This window comes from Staurois parvus, unplaced genomic scaffold (assembly GCF_062004578.1).
Source record: "Staurois parvus isolate SC_StPar_1 unplaced genomic scaffold, SC_StPar_1.0 ptg000597l, whole genome shotgun sequence".
Lineage (NCBI taxonomy): Eukaryota > Metazoa > Chordata > Amphibia > Anura > Ranidae > Staurois > Staurois parvus.
Window position 1 is genome coordinate 2,232,220 of NW_028318393.1, and position 18,832 is coordinate 2,251,051.

Genomic DNA, 18,832 nt, shown 5'->3' on the forward strand with positions numbered 1-18,832 from the left:
GAAAGATTTGTTTAGAGACTTGAAAGAGAATGGCCTAGTGGGCCTGGGTCTGTGGATAGTGAGTCAAAGCTAGAGAGGGCCTTAAAAAAAAAAAAAAGAGATGCAGGTGATGGTAGGGAAGAGAAAGTGTGTGAAATGTAAGGTGTTCCAGAAGTCTAGATAGAAAGGGCCTGTAGTGGTGGATAGGGCATTACTGAAGGGCTAGTGTCCTGAAAGAGAGAAATGGAACCCTGACAAAATTTTTCTTACGTAAAGTCTGAAACAAGCCCTTTCTAGAACCTAACTCAAATTTAAAGTGGTTGTAAAGGTTCAAGGTTTTTTACCTTCATGCATATGTATGAAGGTAAAAAACTTTTGTGTGCAGCAGTACCCCCAGCCCCCTCAAATCTTACCTAAACCTCATTGCTATCCAGCAATGTAAACAACAGCCTCAGCTGTCCCGGGTCTCTGCCACCTCATTAGCTGAGACAGCAAGTGGGAGCCATCGGCTCCCGCTGCTGTCATTCATAGCCAGTCAGCCAATGAGAGAGAGGGGGCGAGGCCAAACTGCGGTTCCGTTTGTGAATGGACACACGGAGCAGTGGGTGCCCCCATAGCATGCTGCATGTTGTGGGGGCACCCAACAGGAGCGTGGGACCAGGAGAGCCTGCAGGGAACCCAAGAAGAGAATCCAGGCTGTTCTATGCAAAACCACTGCACACAGTAGGTAAGTATAGCATGTTTGTTTTTTTTCGAAAAAGAAAATTAACCTTCAGAATTGCTTTAAGCTGGCTCCATATTATAAAATTTTCTTGTTCAATTTCCTTTAGATGTACCTTCAACTAAGTAGTGCAAGACTCTGCCTGATTGTATACAATTTGAAAGTGTTTAGGTTTGACCTAATATGCTATGGTTTTGATAAATCTAAAGGAAATTGTACAAACAAATAGTATAATGTGTAGCCAGCTTTAGGGTTGCCATATACTGAGGTATAGATATGCCTGGGAACAGCTGCGTTTCTCAAAAGCCAGTAAACAGATTTTCAGGGATAGTACAGTTGTAGGAGGTCATTTAAATTGTGCTTGAGTTTATGGATATTACCATGACAGTCAACTCCGGGAAAAACTGAAAAAGGTTTGTTCAAATGTGATACATTATTTGATATCTCCATGTCTGCATCAGCCTGTCAATCTGACCAGGTGGCTACCAGTGGGGTATTTGGAATTGTTGGGTAGAGCAATGCCTCCAAGGTCTTGGGAAATTCTAGAAAATTGAGTTATTTGTTAGCCTGTACAATTATGGGAAAAGACTGAGTTGTTTATTTGCATATGGTGACATATGAATGGGTGAGGTTAAAAATAGATAGAAGAATTTCAGAAAAATGGCCGTTTAGAAGCTGTTGCAATGGCCTAAGTGAACAAACCAGATCCTGTCTGGAGTAAAGACCACACTTTTTTATACTTACCTAGGTGGATGCCGCATTGGTCCCCCGCCAACTCTTAGGGTGAGAACTCAGCGACCACATAATCGCTGAGTTCTCACAGCTGCTCTGAGTAGAGAGCAGTGACTGCCCCCCAAGCGCTCATTGGAGCGCTGGGCTGTGGAGGGGAGGGAACAGATGGCACAGGCGCTGAGAGGCTGAGCCAGGTGCCATTCCAGTCTCTAGGTTGGATCCTGACTTTGAAGCCAGGATCTTTCCCCTGCCTGGACTGGCTGTGCAATGTTTGCCGACAGTGGAGTGAAGCCCACTGTCGACAGCCAAAAGAGTTTTGGCTGTACTTCTTTTTTAAAGTTGTTTTTGAGGTTGCAACTTGTTGTAGAATGTTCATATTAACCCATATATTTTATATTATTGGTGTTAATTAGCATATGTATTAATAACTAACTGGTGATTATTATTGGCACTATTTAGGGCCTAGTTTACACTGGCATTAAAAGCAGGCATTTGGTGGGCATTTTTAACACTGATTAGTTGTGTCAATTTAAGAAGGTGCTCCTAAGAACTCGTTATGTGTATAAAAGGCACCTGTCCACAGAATCTTTCTTCCATTCAAACCTCACCATCATGGCACAAGACAAAAGAGCTGTTAAAGGACATCAGGGACAAGATTGTAGACCTGCACTAGGCTGGAATGGACTACAAGACCATCAACAAGAAGCTTGGTGAAAAGGAGACAACTGTTGAAGTGATTATTCGCAAATGGAAGAAATACAAAATAACCATCAATCGCCCTCGGTCTGGAGCTCCATGCAAGATTTTGCCTCATGGAGTAAGATGATCAATAGAAAAGTGAAGGATCTGCCCACAACTACACAGATGGAGCTTGTGAATTATCTCAAGGCAGTTGGGACCACGGTCACCAAACAAAACATCGGTAACACAATACGCCGCCATGGATTGAAATCCTGCAGCGCCCCTAAGGTCCCCCTCCTCAAGAAGGCACATGTACAGGCCGGTCTGAAGTTTGCCAATGAACATCTAAATGATTCAGGAAAGGATTGGGAGACAGTGATGTGGTCAGATGAGACCAAAATTGAGCTCTTTGGCATTAACTCAACTCGCCATGTTTGGTGGAAGAGAAATGCTGACTATAGTTACATATTTAGTCTGGCTGAAAAAAGACAAAAGTCCATCCAGTTCAACCATAAAGATATAAAAAAGTTGTAATCCTATACTCACAGTTGATCCAGAGGAAGGCAAAAAAACCCCAGCAAAGCACAATCCAATTTGTTCCTGCTGGGAACAAAAAATTCCTTCCTGATCCCCCGAGAGGCAATCGGATGTTCCCTGGATCAACGTTACCTATAAATGTTAGTATCCAGTTATATGACCATAAGAACACATCCCTACAGTCAAGCATGAGGTGGACACATTATGCTTTGGGGCTGTTTCTCTGGTAAAAGTGCAGGCTGACTTTGCCGCATTGATGGGCCAATGGATGGGGCCATCTATTGTAAAATCTTGGATGATACTCTTCTTCCCTCGGCCAGAACAATGAAAGATGGGTCGTGGATGCGTCTTCCAGCATGACAATGAAACAAAACATACCACCACCGACGCAACAAAGGAGTGGCTCAAGAAGAAGCACATTAAGGTCATGGAGTGGCCTAACCAGTCTCCTGACCTTAACCCTATTGAAAATGTATGGAGGGAGCTGAAACTTCGAGTTGCCAAACGACAGCCAAGAAACCTTATGGATTTAGAGAAGATCTGTAAAGAAGAGTAGACCAAAATCCATTCTGAGATGTGTGCAAACCTGGAAACCAACTACAAGAAATGTCTTACCTCTGTGCATGCCACCAAGGGTTTGTCCACCAAGTACTAAGTCATGTTTTGCTTGAGGATCAAATAGTTATTTTACTACCTGAACTGCAACTCAATTTATAACATTTGTATCATGTTTTTTTCTGGATGTGTGGTTGATTTTCTGTCTCTATCAGTTAACATACACCTAAAATAAAAATTATAGACCCTTCATTTCTTTGTAAGTGGGTAAACGTACAAAATGTGCAGGGGATCAAATAACTATTTTCTCCATTGTACATTTGCAGTTTGGGGGGTACTAAAACTCTGTAGTTAAGATGTGTTTTTGCTCCAACCACACCCCCTTTAGCTGCAGTGGCAAGGGGTGCACACATGTTGCAGCCGCAGCAGAAGTTATACGCCCTGTCATGGTTGGTGGGTGTATTACCTGCCAAGCATGACCCATTCAGTGATTGAGGCCACTCTGCAAGTGCCCTGCAACCTTGTGCAGTACAGCAAATGGTTAAAGCAGGCAGCGTTGTGTTGCCTTCTCGCCACCTTGTTTAACCCCTTGGACCCCGGAGAAGCATACAGTTACGAAGCGCTTGTAAAGCGTCCCTATCTATTTGAATATACAATATTGATGGGTGTATTCTCATATGTGCCACATCCCTAAAGTCTATGCATATGCAAAACCCCAAGTGGGACTTTAAAGACACTGGGTAACAAATATCAAAATAATTGGAATAAAAAAATAGCATCTTTATTATACATAGTATACATAAAAGAACAACGGCTTGCACCCCATTAACTGATACATCAAATGTAATATGCTCTCAAATGATGGAAACTAACTTGTAGCAAAGCTCCATTCATCTGACTCATTTCAGAGATACAACACTCCTTCCTCAGGGGTTTTAAAGATGTACAATCTCTAGAACATAATAAATGTAATTAATAGTGGTCAAAATATTACATGTATATACAGGTTGTTGTAATGCAAAACACTGTAGACAACTTACTATTCAGAGAGCATTTGTGGTCAAACAAAACCGTTATAATAAAAACAGGTGGTAGTATCTAACCCGCACTCGATCCAGGTGGTGGAAAATCCCCCGTAAAGGAACTCCCATGCGGGATCTACTGTAGAGTGTCTTGATGGCTACTGGGGCAATTTGATATATATATATATATATATATATATATATATATATATATATATATACAGTGGGGATCGAAAGTTTGGGCACCCCAGCTAAAAATGTGTATTAATGTGCATAAAGAAGCCAAAGAAAGATGGAAAAATCTCCAAAAGGCATCAAATTACAGATTAGACATTCTTAAAATGTCAACAAAAGTTAGATTTTATTTCCATCATTTACACTTTCAAAATAACAGAAAAAACAGAAAACAAAAAAATGGCGTCTGCAAAAGTTTGGGCACCCTGCAGAATTTATAGCATGCACTGCCCCCTTTGCCAAGCTGAGACCTGCCAGTGTCATGGATTGTTCTCAATCATCGTCTGGGAAGACCAGGTGATGTCAATCTCAAAGGTTTTAAATGCCCAGACTCATCTAAGCTTGCCCCAACAATCAGCACCATGGGTTCTTCTAAGCAGTTGTCTAGAAAACTGAAAATAGTTGACGCTCACAAAGCTGGAGAAGGCTATAAGAAGATAGCAAAGCGTTTTCAGATGTCAATATCCTCTGTTCGGAATGTAATTAAGAAATGGCAGTCATCAGGAACAGTGGAAGTTAAAGCAACATCTGGAAGAACAAGAAAAATATCAGACAGAACAGCTCGCAGGATTGTGAGAAAAACAATTCAAAACCCACGTTTGACTGCACGATCCCTCCAGAAAGATCTGGCAGACACTGGAGTTGTGGTACACTATTCCACTATAAAGAGATACTTGTACAAATATGGTCTTCATGGAAGAGTCATCAGAAGAAAACCTCTTCTACGTCCTCACCACAAAAATCATCGTTTGAACTTTGCAAATGAACATATAGACAAGCCTGATGCATTTTGGAAACAAGTTCTGTGGACCGATGAGGTTAAAATTGAACTTTTTGGCCGGAATGAGCAAAGGTACGTTTGGAGAAGAAGGGGCACAGAATTTAATGAAAAGAACCTCTGTCCAACTGTTAAGCATGGGGTTGGATCAATCATGCTTTGGGGTTGTGTTGCAGCCAGTGGCACAGGGAACATCTCACGAATAGAAGGAAAAATGGATTCAATAAAATTTCAGCAAATTTTGGATGGTAACTTGATGCCATCTGTGAAAAAGCTGAAGTTAAAGAGAGGATGGCTTCTACAAATGGATAATGATCCTAAACACACCTCGAAATCCACGGGGGATTACATCAAGAGGCGTAAACTGAAGGTTTTGCCATGGCCTTCACAATCTCCTGACCTCAACATAATTGAAAATCTATGGATAGACCTTAAAAGAGCAGTGCGTGACAGACAGCCCAGAAATCTCAAAGAACTGGAAGACTTTTGTATGGGCAAAGATACCTCAAACAAGAATTGAAAGACTCTCGGCTGGCTACAAAAAGCGTTTACAAGCTGTGATACTTGCCAAAGGGGGCAGTACAAGTAACTCTGCAGGTTGCCCAAACTTTTGCAGACACCATTTTTTTGTTTTCTGTTATTTTGAAAGTGTAAATGATGGAAATAAAATCTAACTTTTGTTGACATATTATAAGAATGTCTAATCTGTAAGTTGATGCCTTTTGGAGATTTTTCCATCTTTCCTTGGCTTCTTTATGCACATTAATACAAATTTTTAGCTGGGGTGCCCAAACTTTCGATCCCCACTGTATATATATATATATATATATATATATAGAGAGAGAGAGAGAGAGAGAGAGAGAGAGAGAGAGAGAGAGAGAGAGAATAGTGACTCATACAGCAGGCTCATGATAATAAGTGACCTAAAAATATATACTTATAAATATATACTTACAAATGAGGTAGGTATTTCTCTAATAATTAATCATGTGATCATACCCATCTGTATATTTGCATTAATAGTACAGATTTCCAAAAAGAGTACAGAGGTAGCCTGGGAATAACACTATATAGAGGGGAATAATATGGAGGTAAAGTCAATTGCTTGTGTGTGTGTATAAGTGCAGGGCTTAAAATTTCGAGTCTAGACCTACTAGCCAGGCACAAACCTTACTCTCCACCAGTTGCCCCACCCAACCTTGCCCAGGTCCGCCTCCAACCCCACTTTTTTAAACTTTTTTTTCACTGGACAAAGGAATCACTTCATCCAGTTGCTTTGTAAACCACACAAGTGTTGTACAGAGCCAACTGAAAGAAATATAGACACTTTTTTTGTACCAGCAACTGGCTTTTCGGGAAACTATGTGCGGCTTCATCATCTGGTCGTTGGAAGTCCACCCCTCCCATGTTAAGGTTATAGAGAGGCTTCTCAACAACACCAATTACCATGGAAATTTGGATGGTCGTGTCTGCGTGAAAGGAAGACAGGATGAAAACATCCTTTGTCCTTCCACTTCATTGTGAGCAATTCATAATTTTTCAAGCAGGATTTCTCCCCCGTTCTAGGCCGGACCCCCCGGCGATTAGGTTGCACAGTGCCACATGCGCCATGTCTAAATAATGCGACAAATGTCTAAATAATGGCATTCTTGTAGAAAAAAATTGTCCACGTACAAGTGGTACCCCATGTGGAAAAAGGGTGACACCAAGTCCCAAACTATCTTGCCACTGCTCCTTGTAGTGTGGGCATCCAGGGGGCTCCACATGACTATCTTTTCCCTCATAGATTCAAAAATTACATGTACAGTGCCTTATAAAGTATTCATACTCTTTGAAACTTTCCACATTTTGTCATGTTACAACCAAAAAAACATAAATGTATTTTATTGGGATTTTATGTGGTAGACCAACACAAAGTGCCACATAATTGTAAAGTGGAAGGAAAGAGGCCCATTGTAACTCTGGAAGAGCTGCAGAGATCCACAACTCAGGTGGGAGAATCTGTAAACAGGACAACTATTAGTTGTGCACTCCACTAATTAGGCCTTTATGGAGGAGTGGCAAGAAGAAAGTCATTGTTGAAAGAAAGCCATAAGAAGTCCCATTTACAGTTTGCAAGAAGCCATGTGGGGGACACAGCAAACATGTGGAAGAAGATGCTTTGGTCAGATGAGACCAAAATTGAACTTTTTGGCCTAAAAGCAAAACGCTGTGTGTGGCGGAAAATTAACATTGCACATCACCCTGAACACACCATCCCCACCGTGATACATGGTGGAGGCAGCATCATGTTGTGGGGATGATTTTCTTAAACAGGGACAGGGAAGCTGATCAGAGTTGATGGGAAGATGGATGGAGCCTAATGCAGTGCAATCTTAGACAAAAACCTGTTAAGAGTCTGCACCTTAAGACTGGGGCGGAGGTTCACCTTCCAGCAGGACAACTACCATTACCATACAGCCAGAGCTACAATGGAATGGTTTAGATCAAAGCATATTCATGTATTAGAATGGCCCAAAGTCCAGACCTAGATCCAATTGAAAATCTGTGGCAAGACTTGAACATTGCAGCTCACAGATGTGACAAAAGTTGAGCAATTTTGCAAAGAAGAATGGGCAAAAAATTTCACACTCTAGATGTGCAAAGCTGGTAGAGACATACCCAAAAAGACTTGCAGCTGTAATTGCAGCGAAAGGTGGTTGTACAAAGTATTGACTTAAGGGGGCTGATTACAAATGCACGTCACACTTTTCAGATATTTATTTGTAAAACCAATTTTGAAAACCATTTATAAATTTCCTTCCACTTCAAAAGTATGTGCCACTTTGTGCTGGTCTATCACATAAAATCCCAATAAAATACATTTACGTTTTTTATTGTAACATAACAAAATAAGGAAAAATTCAAGGGGTATGAATACTTTTTCAAGACATTGTGTAGCCTATTGCCCTCTCACAGGTCTTATACATTTTGACCCCATATCTGGCATGCTTGCTGGGGAGAATTTGTTTGAATGCAAGGTGGCCAGAAAAATGAATGAGGGACTCATCAACGCAGATTTTTTGCTGGGGAGTATAGACATCTGCAAATTTTTGGTTAAGGTGATTTACGAGGGGCTGAATTTTGTGGAGCCGGTCAGATTCAGGGTCACCTCGAGGATGACAGAGTGTATTGTTGTTGTTGAAATGCATAAAACACATTATACGCTCATATCTATGACTGGCCATGGCGGCAGAGAACACAGACATATGATGAATTGGGTCTGTGGACCAATACAACTGCAATTTATTTTTTTTAGTAATGCCCATGTTGAGGGTTAGGTCCACCAAAAAAAAATATAAATTCGGAAACCGTAATTGGTTTCCATGCGAAAGGTCTGGCAAGGTTTGAATTTGGGTTGGTGGCGATAAATTGTTGTGCATATAAATTGCTTTGATCCACAATCAATGCATACAGATCTTCTGTGAAAAACAGCTCCAAAAAATCAAGGGGAGGAATTAAATTTTCTGTTTCCACCTGAATTCGGGGTTGGGCAGTGAATGGGGGAAGCATGGGTGCTGTAGAATTTGTGGGCTGATAATCAGGATTTGGAAGCACATTCGGACGGACACTATGGGCTCTACAGGTCTGTGTTTAAATTCTTAGTGGCTTCGGGACACTACTTGTGCTAGCCACCGCACCAACTGACTTATGGGACTCATTACTGAGTGATACTGCAATGCTGGTACAGTGGGGCAAAAAAGTATTTAGTCAGCCACCAATTGTGTAAGTTCTTCCACTTAAAATGATGAGAGAGGCCTCTAATTGGCATCATAGGTAGACCTCAACTATGAGAGACAAAATGAGAAAAAAAATCCAGACAATCACATTGGCTAATTTGGAAAGAATTTATTTGCAAATTATGGTGGAAAATAAGTATTTGGTCAATATCAAAAGTTCATCTCAATACTTTGTTATATATCCTTTGTTGGCAATGACAGAGGTCAAACGCTTCCTGTAAGTCTTCACAAGGTTGGCACACAGTGTTGCTGTGTTGCTGGTATGTTGGCCCATTCCTCCATGCAGATCTCCTCTAGAGCAGTGATGTTTTGGGGCTGTCACTGGGCAACACGGACTTTCAACTCCCTCCAAAGGTTTTCTATGGGGTTGAGATCTGGAGACTGGCTAGGTCACTCCAGAACCTTGAAATGCTTCTTACGAGGCCACTCCTTCGCTGCCCGGGCGGTATGTTTGGGATCATTATCATGTTGGAAGACCCAGCCACGTTTCATCTTCAATGCCCTTGCTGATGGAAGGAGGTTTGCACTCACAATCTCATGATACATGGCCCCATTCATTCTGTCCTGTACATGGATCAGTCGTCCTGGTCCCTTTGTGGAGAAACAGCCCCAAAGCATGATGTTGCCACCCCCATGCTTCACAGTAGGTATGGTGTTCTTTGGATGCAACTCAGCATTCTCTCTCCTCCAAACACGACGAGTTGTGTTTCTACCAAACAGTTCTATTTTGGTTTCATCTGACCATATGACATTCTCCCAGTCCTCTTCTGGATCATCCAAATGCTCTCTAACAAACTTCAGATGAGCCCAGACATGTACTGGCTTAAGCAGGGGATCACGTCTGGCACTGCAGGATCTGAGTCCCTGGCGGCGTAGTGTGTTACTGATGGTAGCCTTTGTTACGTTGGTCCCAGCTCTCTGCAGGTCATTCACTAGGTCCCCCCGTGTGGTCCTGGAATTTTTGCTCACCGTTCTTGTGATCATTTTGACCCCACGGGTTGAGATCTTGCGTGGAGCCCCAGATCGAGGGAGATTATCAGTGGTCTTGTATGTCTTCCATTTTCTGATTATTGCTCCCACAGTTGATTTGTTCACACCATGCTGCTTGCCTATTGCAGATTCAGTCTTCCCAGCCTGGTGAAGGTCTACAATTTTGTTTCTAGTGTCCTTTGACAGCTCTTTGATCTTCACCATAGTGGAGTTTGGAGTGTGACTGTTTGAGGTTGTGGACAGGTGTCTTTTATACTGATAACAAGTTCAAACAGGTGCCATTGATACAGGTAATGAGTGCAGGACAGAGGAGCCTCTTGAAGAAGGTACAGGTCTGTGAGAGCCAGAAATCTTGCTTGTTTGTAGGTGACCAAATACTTATTTTCCACCATAATTTGCAAATAAATTCTTTCCAAATCAGCCAATGTGATTGTCTGGATTTTTTTTCTCATTTTGTCTCTCATAGTTGAGGTCTACCTATGATGCCAATTACAGGCCTCTCTCATCTTTTTAAGTGGGAGAACTTGCACAATTGATGGCTGACTAAATACTTTTTTTCCCCACTGTATGTAAAAGACCAAGATGTACTAGGCCGCTGGTGCTTGCCAGTTCACCAAATTGTAGAGTGGCACTAGTCTTGGCAGTCTGCTGCATATAAGAATCATCATGCAATTCTTACACCTCAGCAACCTGGGAATGGGGTTGGGTACGCCTGACCTTAGCAGGGACCTCAATTCCATCGTCTGAGCTATCTGTCAGGGTGCCGCTGCTGTCAACAGGTTTGTATTCTGGGCATGATTCTATCAGTGAGGCTTCCCCTTCTCTCTCATCCGACATACTCAGAATCCTGTAGGCCTCTTCACTAGTGTACCTTTCGTTGGACATTTTGGCCACTAAATTTATAGGTACCTAATGCGAGGAAAAGAGCACCTGGCTGTCAGGAACTGCTACAAAAAAATGTACCTGTCAGTGCTAGCAGAGATCAGGCCTGATCTTGCTAACCCTGCAGTTTTGTGTGCAATGTATCAAGTGACAGTGATCTACTGACACTGCACTTGCTGGTGTGTGTGTGTGTATAATTTTGAATTTTTTTTAATTATTGTTTTTTATTTTATAAAAATATATTTTTTTTATTTATTTAAATTTTTATTTTGTTTATTTTATTTATTTTTCAGCTCCCATATTCTCATTTTTGTTCAGCACTCATTCTCATTTTTATGTAATTATTTTGATAATCTCATTAAGATTGACTGTTTGGTTTTCATTATGACCCCGTGGAGGGGACATTGTATTGATGTCAGCTTGATATGAAAATCTTTTATGCTCTTTCTAGCCTTGATGAAGGGGCACTTAGACTCCCGAAATGGGTTGGATACCTCTCGAAATAAACCCCTGACTTTTAATGAAATCGAGTTGTATCTGGACCTCTTAACAGTGGCATGGCGCTTCAATTTCAACTCTTCTTACAATACACAAGCCAGGGAGACTGTGGCGATCCTCTGGGGTGTAGAAGCCACCTGCCCAGGAACCAGATCATTTACACCAACATTAATACCTTAGGATAACAACACCAGTGGAGTGAACCTGTGGGCCCAGTGCTGTATTTCCACATTTCTCAAAAGATCAAGAAGAGAGTCTGTCAATGAACGTAAGAGAAAACAGGATTTTTTTGTTACCATAAAATCCCTTTCTCTGAATTCATTGACAGACACAGCACCCACCCCTCTTTTGGAGTTTGTACTTATGACACTGCTTGTGACTAACTGGCTTGCCGATAGCAGAGAGGAGGTTTTATCTGTTCAGAGGACTTCCCATACGAGATGCCAAATTCTTTTCTGCCTATTGTTGTACTCCTGTAGGTGGTGCTATAAAACCCTGTTTGCTCAAGATTAAGAATAGAGAATGTGTCTATCAATGAAGTCAGAAAAAGGGATTTTACAGTAAGTAACAAAAAAATCCCATTATCCAGTTGAATGATGTAAGTAAACTGTATATGTCTAAAATAGATCTCCAGGTTTTAATAAAGTTTAAATAGTCTGGTCCAATCAAACAATTTCTTTCACTAAGACCTATTCACGTAGGACCTCTGAATCAGTAATCTGTGTGAGCACTGTGTTTTTGAGCATTCAGGGTTTGTAAACCCACACAGACGTCACATTGGGAGCAGCACCTGTGTCCATGCAGTTGCTGCATCCCAATTGACAGTAATGGGACTACCTGGATGGAGGAACACCTGTGCATCTCTGTGTGGGTAGACAGTGCCCTCACATGTGTGCAGGAGCTGACCGATCAGATAACAACCTATATGGATCAGAGCTGTAGTACTGAAAACAAGAGAAGTATGTCCTGGGTTCTGTAAAGCTTATTATACACAATACAATCTGCTTGTACAATCTCCTTTAGATCTACTGTCAGTTATGTAGTGCAAGAGTCTGCCAGATTGGATACACAGTGATTTGGATATATGGTATGTCCTCCTATTATATAGTTTTGGTAAATCTAAAGGAGATCATACAGAGATTGTACAATCGAAATTTATAGTGCATAGCCATCACTAGTTGCACTTTCGGTGGTGTTAATTGTTAACGGCACCAAACACAGAAGTAAACATACATTTTGCCACATGAAAAAGTGTAATAAATCTAAATTATGATTCAGCACTTATATTGATGGCAAGCTTGCAAAATATTTGGTTTTTATGATTAGTCATAATTAATATTAATATGTGTAAATGGTCTTTTGACAAATGATAGTATTAGTATTCTTCAATTAAACTGAGACTGAAAAAGATATGAATAAGTCAAGCTGAGACAGTAAAATAAGACAGGAGTAAGCTAAACCAGTTGAAGGTTGAGTATACTATATTTAGGCATAAAGTATCTGGTAGTTATGTCAAGGTTATTAGAAGTGACTTACTATTACATTATGTATTTTAATAGTATCTGTGTGTATTTAGTATACGTTTCTAACATTGATACATATATAGTTTAGTGATTATACATTGATATGTTCTTAAGCTATACTATTCTTTAAATATATAGCTGAGGGTTACATCATTAGTACATCAGCATACATATGTTCCTGTCCATCAAACATCATATGTATAGTATCCCCTCCCTTTTATGAAATGGCTTTGCTAAGCAGTAATAATTTCCATAGAAGGTATTAAGATCACTAACTATGACGTACATTTGCCTCATAAAAGGCCATGAGACAACGGACAAGACACACACTTACACGCTACATGACTCTTGCATACACACGTCTGAGAAGCTGCAACAGGTGCATACTGAGATCACTTCCGGCTACAATATAGTCACGTCCGGCTTCTTCCCAAGGAGACATGAGAAGGACAAGTAGAGTTTGAAGGACAGGACAACACAGCACATGGCCATACTTCAATACCTAATAATGGTGACTCTTTCTCTTTCTTTGAACTTTTGTTTGTTATTTCTACAGTAGTTTTATCTACATGGAACTGTTCATAATACGCTTTACATTGTTATTTGACACCATTGTGTGATAGAATAAAATCACACTTCATTTTTTATTTCAATGGCTCTTTCATTCATAATCGCCTCAAGACACTAGAAGAAGTATTATATGTGTCTAAAAATCCAACAAAAAGCGAGTGACAAACGCAGCAAAACACATAGTAAAAACCTGCAACGCATCAAAATGACTCATGAGCTACTTTGCCACGTGTAGCGCAGCCCATTAAAATCAATGGGCTGCCCTATGAGTGTCACGGGAAAATCGAGCCAAAAACGTGCACTCTGACTACGCTAGATGTGAATGGGGCTTGAAAGTGAAGTTGGTTTGTTTACACAAGAACAACGAGGCTCCATTCACATCTGTGTTTCCGACTGGCAAACTGCACAGAAAATGCATGCTTTGCCATGCATTTGAGAAATGCCAAGTGCACCAGAAAGCACAGTAAAAAATGCACCAATCTCCACTCTAAAAAAGAAAATGTTCTGGAGCTTCTTTGGGGCGACCGTGCGTAGGGCATTCTATTCAAGTGAATGGGCTGCCCTATGTGTGACAAGTGAAAATCCTCCAAAAGGCCCCCCCCCCCCAAAAAAAAACCGCATGTAAGTTCCCGCTATGCAGAGATGTGAATGGGGCATGACAGCTGAGTGTCTCCATCCACTCCCTCTTATGTACTTGTATGAAGCTGGCCATACTATCTGAACTGATTTTCCCCATCCACACATTTGATGTGGAGACAGGAATACTCCCCACTGTGTCATTGCATATGGACAGCGGGATTCTCCTCCCATCAGAATACAGTGATCAGAACTGCAACTGACTGGCTGCAAGTGCTGTTCGAAAGAAAAATTTCCAGTAAAGACCATTCACGAGACCTCAATTGATAAATTGACTTCTCATGAACAGGAATGGACATAGTTGGATCGAAATTCGTCTGGTTCCTGTTGATCCAACCAAATTTCAAACTATGTATGGGCAACTTTACACTCCAGACAAAACTGAAAATTAAGCCTTTGAACACATGCAGAGAGAACACATGCTTGTCTACCCAGTATTTAAAGAAGTTTCATCCATGCATTGCTGTAGTGCACCATTACTGCCACCTTGTTTTGTCAGTAGTATTGTAAAAATATTGCAGGATAGCTGTTCACATACACTTCTGCTTCAGGATGTTTGCTTTTTCTCATATACACAATGCTTAAAATACAAAAGAGAAGGATGTCCGTACCAAATAGTTCAGACTAATATACAGACTGGCTTTAGTAACACTTTAATAACCAGTTTGTGCATTTATTAGAAAATAAGTTTTACCTTCGTTTTTGTGATTTAAATAGATCTGCTAATAATTCTTTGTTTTGCAGATTTTGAATTCCTACGATTAACTGTGTACCTGGAAACATCAACTGTGCTTCATCACCACATTGCAAAAAGGATACACTTGAAAAAAAAAGAAATAGAATGTCCTTGGGGTTTGGTAAACATCTCATTAAGCCATCAATTATCTTCTTGAAGACTGAATTGTCCTTTGCCTTTGTGAATAGAAAGCCAGTGGTACCTGGACATGTACTGGTTTGTCCTCTACGACCTGCAGAACGTTTTAGGGACCTGTGGCCTGAAGAAGTTAGTGACCTTTTTAACTTGGTACAAAGAGTTTCAAATGTTGTGGAGACCCACTTTGGTGGCACCTCTTTAACCATTTCAATCCAAGATGGTCCAGATGCTGGACAGACTGTCCGTCATGTTCATGTGCACATTCTACCCAGAAAACCTGGAGATTTTGAAAGAAATGATAAAGTTTATGAAATTTTGCAAGAACATGACAAGGAAAGACAAGACTGCCCAGATAAATGGAGAACAGAAGAAGACATGGAAAGAGAGGCTGCATCACTTAGAAAATATTTTTAAGCCTTTTTGGCATACTCCTGTTCTAAAATAAAAAACAGTGATAAAGGTAGTGATGGGGTAGGTAGATGTGCTTTTTTATAAAATGGTGTGTCACTATTATAAACACATGTACACACCAAAATGTAAAATATAAGAAAAGCATGTGCAAAGCAAAATTTGAAATAAAATAGTGAAACACTTTGTCCCAAACCCGCTCTTAATGTGTCGCTCTCACTATAATAGGTGTGTATACCCATAATAATTACAAATGCTTGTGCAAAGCAAAATATGAAAATACAGTTGTGGAATACTTAAAGCGGTGTTCCACCTAACAAAAAAAAATTAAAGTCAGCAGCTACAAAAACTGTAGCTGCTGACTTTATATTACAGCCACTTACCTGTCCCTCGGTCCAGCGGTGTCCTCACCACCGCTGGTTTCACCGACCCTCTTCTCTCCCTGGTGCCGGCATCTTCAGTGTCGGTACCCGGCTTTAACAGCTTGCGGCTTCACAGCCAAGTGCCCATTGCGCATGCGAGAGAAGCGCTGCGCTTTATGAATGGCCCCATAGTCTTCTGGGACCTGTCACGTGTCCCAGAACACTATGGGGAGGGAGGGAGGGGGGAGAACAACCTAGGTGATCGCACCAGAAGTGGGAGCTGGTACCTGTCAAATTTGGGTACTCTCTCCCCAAAGGTGCCAATCCTTAATGGGGAGCAGGGGACAAAGCGGAATTTCCTCTTGTGGGTGGAGCTCCGCTTTATTCCCACACTCTGTGTTCTTTCACACTATATCCATAAAAAAAGCTCAAAACCCAGTTGTATCGTAAATGCATATAGATCAAAAATATAGTCTCTTAATTTGAAACCCCATGTGAAAACAAACTCCTAGTCCAATTGTAATCTCAAAACACCAAGTGTCCTTTCCGTAGGAAACTTCCAAGAATATTAATCCTCATACATGTGCTGCTTACCCCTCAGCTGTGCTCTCACCCTGCTAGTAGGACCCTACATATTCCATACGGTCAAATGCACTTTGTGTCCTTTTTCAGACAAGATGATAGACCTCTAAACTTTTCCAGATATTCAGCTGAAGGGTACAACAATCATTTGATTAATATTTTTGGAGGTTCCTTATAAAGAAGGACACCAAAGTGTGTCACCATGACATTCGAAATTTCACAATTTTATTTTCATATTTTGTGTTTTCACATGGATTTATAATTATTGTGGTTGTACATATGCATTTATAGTGAGATTGTGACACATTACGTGAGGGTATGGGACAAAGTGTTTCACTATTTTATTTAAAATTTTGGTTTGCACATGCATTTATATTATTTATACATATAGTGCTACACCATTTTATCAATACCTTGTTTGTTACACGCTGTTTGTGAGAGGTGGTAGCAGCTGCAGATTGGTCATTTGATATCAAAGCAGCTCACATGTTTTTGTGTTATTTTTTGTAGGTAGATGTGCACTTTGTTTTTTCAGTAAGTAGTGTGTTTTTAAAAACTTTTTTAAAAGTGTTGCTAAACCCACAACAGTAAAATCAGTCTGTATATGCAGTAAAGCACGCTTGTTATACTCACTATGGAACCTAAGGGGTTAATCCTCTGCATTGTGTAAAACACTGTTTGACCCTGACTTCTCCGATCCTCCCTTTCTTCCAGTGTCCCCCTCTTATCTCCTAAGACATATTGTGTGGAGTCACTCTGCATATGCTCAGTTTGGTGTATATTAGATATAGAAATCTTGGGAGAGTACATGTGATCAGCACAGGACCAATCAGCACTGTCCAGACAGAAGTCAGGGGTTCTGCATCCTCCTAGAGCAAAATGAAAACTCCTCCTACAAGCTTTAATCAGTGCTCGGCTGGACACTGATAGAAGTCACAAGACTGCTCTAACTGCCAATGAGAAAAGGTATTTAGCAGTTTATATCTACTAAAATAATTGCATTTCCTTGTTCTGTGTACTGTGGGAGACCGGATATAAGGAATGCTGGGTCGTGGGTTTAGTAACACTTTAAAGACTAGTCCTAGTTGTTTGTGCCTCTGTGCTTTCTTTGAATTAGTAAGGTAACACAGCAAGGTTTGGTTATTAGTTAACTGGGTATAACAGTCTCAATAAACATTATAGGTAGACCCTGCTAGACATATGGGTTCAATTTATTTATTTCAGGTACTTATATAGCGCCGTCCATTTACGCAGCGCTTTACATATAGATATTGTATATTCACATCAGTCCCTAACCCTCAGGGGGCGTACAATATAAGGTCCCTAACTCACATTCATACATACACATACTAGGGGCAATTTAGACAGGAGCCAATTAGCCTACCAGCATGTCTTTGGAGTGTGGGAGGAAACCGGAGTACCAAGAGGAAACCCACGCAGGCACAGGGAGAACATGCAAACTTCAGGCAGGTGGTGCTGTGGTTAGGAATCGAACCTACGACACTAGTACTGCCAGGCAGAAGTAAATAATGCTACCTGGCTTGATTTTTACAGTCCATTACTTTCTTCTCTACAATGGTCATTGCTGAGACTGTACATTTAGCTGTTGGTCTTTGTTATATATTCTGTATAGCTATGCTATGGACCATGTATGTAATTTGATGCATTCTTGTCTGGCAATAAAAATTCTTTAAAAACAAATATAGACCTTTATTGTATCTGTTTTGTTGGGTTTTTTTTTTTAGGGCACTGCCTGTTTGTCAGAAATTATATGGTTTGACAAACGATGAGAATACTTTCAAAATATATATTGTAATTGTTTATTTCTATCATTTTGCAAAATGCACAGTGAGCGAACAGAAGAAAAATAGAAATCAAATAAATTTTTGGTGTTACTACCTTAAAACTAGCATAATTTCTTACACTTGCACAAAGTCAGTGATTTTGTAGAATTCGAGTCTGTGTATGATTAACCACTTGAGCTCCTGAGGATTTACCCCCCTTAATGACCAGGCCTCTTTTTGCTACTCGGCGCTGCACTAATTCAACTGATAAGTGTGCGGTCATGCAATGCTGCACCCAAACGAAATTTACGTCCTTTTTTTCACACAAATAGAGCTTTCTTTCGGTGGTATTTGATTACCTGTGCGCTTTTTATTTTTCACGCTATAAACAAGAAAAGACCAAAATTTTGTACAAAAACAATATTTTTTACTTTCAGCTATAAAAAATATATAGTAAACTCAAAGTTAGTTATAAATTTAGGCTAAAATGTATTCTGCTACATGTTTTTGGTAAAAAAAAATCCCAATAAGTGTATATTGATTGCTTTGTGTGAAAGTTATAGCGTCTACAAACTATGGTATAGATACTGCAATTTACACCATTTTTTTGCTATACAGCGCTGCGCTAGTTTACCGGACAATTGCGCGGTCATGCAATACGGTACATAAATGAAATTTATGTCCTTTTTTTTTTTAACACAAATA

The 18,832-nt window shown here is 40.4% G+C and overlaps 1 protein-coding gene across 1 annotated transcript in view; it reads left to right on the top strand.

Annotated features, from left to right (window-relative positions):
* Positions 1-18,044, top strand: part of FHIT (fragile histidine triad diadenosine triphosphatase) — a 32,209-nt gene extending 14,165 nt beyond the window's left edge. The window contains exon 2 of the mRNA XM_089692645.1: positions 14,862-18,044. Within this exon, the coding sequence (XP_089548771.1) occupies positions 14,959-15,405 (447 nt within the window). The 5' untranslated portion in view covers positions 14,862-14,958 and the 3' untranslated portion in view covers positions 15,406-18,044. The remainder of the gene's footprint in view (positions 1-14,861) is intronic.
* The last annotated feature ends 788 nt before the right edge of the window (positions 18,045-18,832 follow it).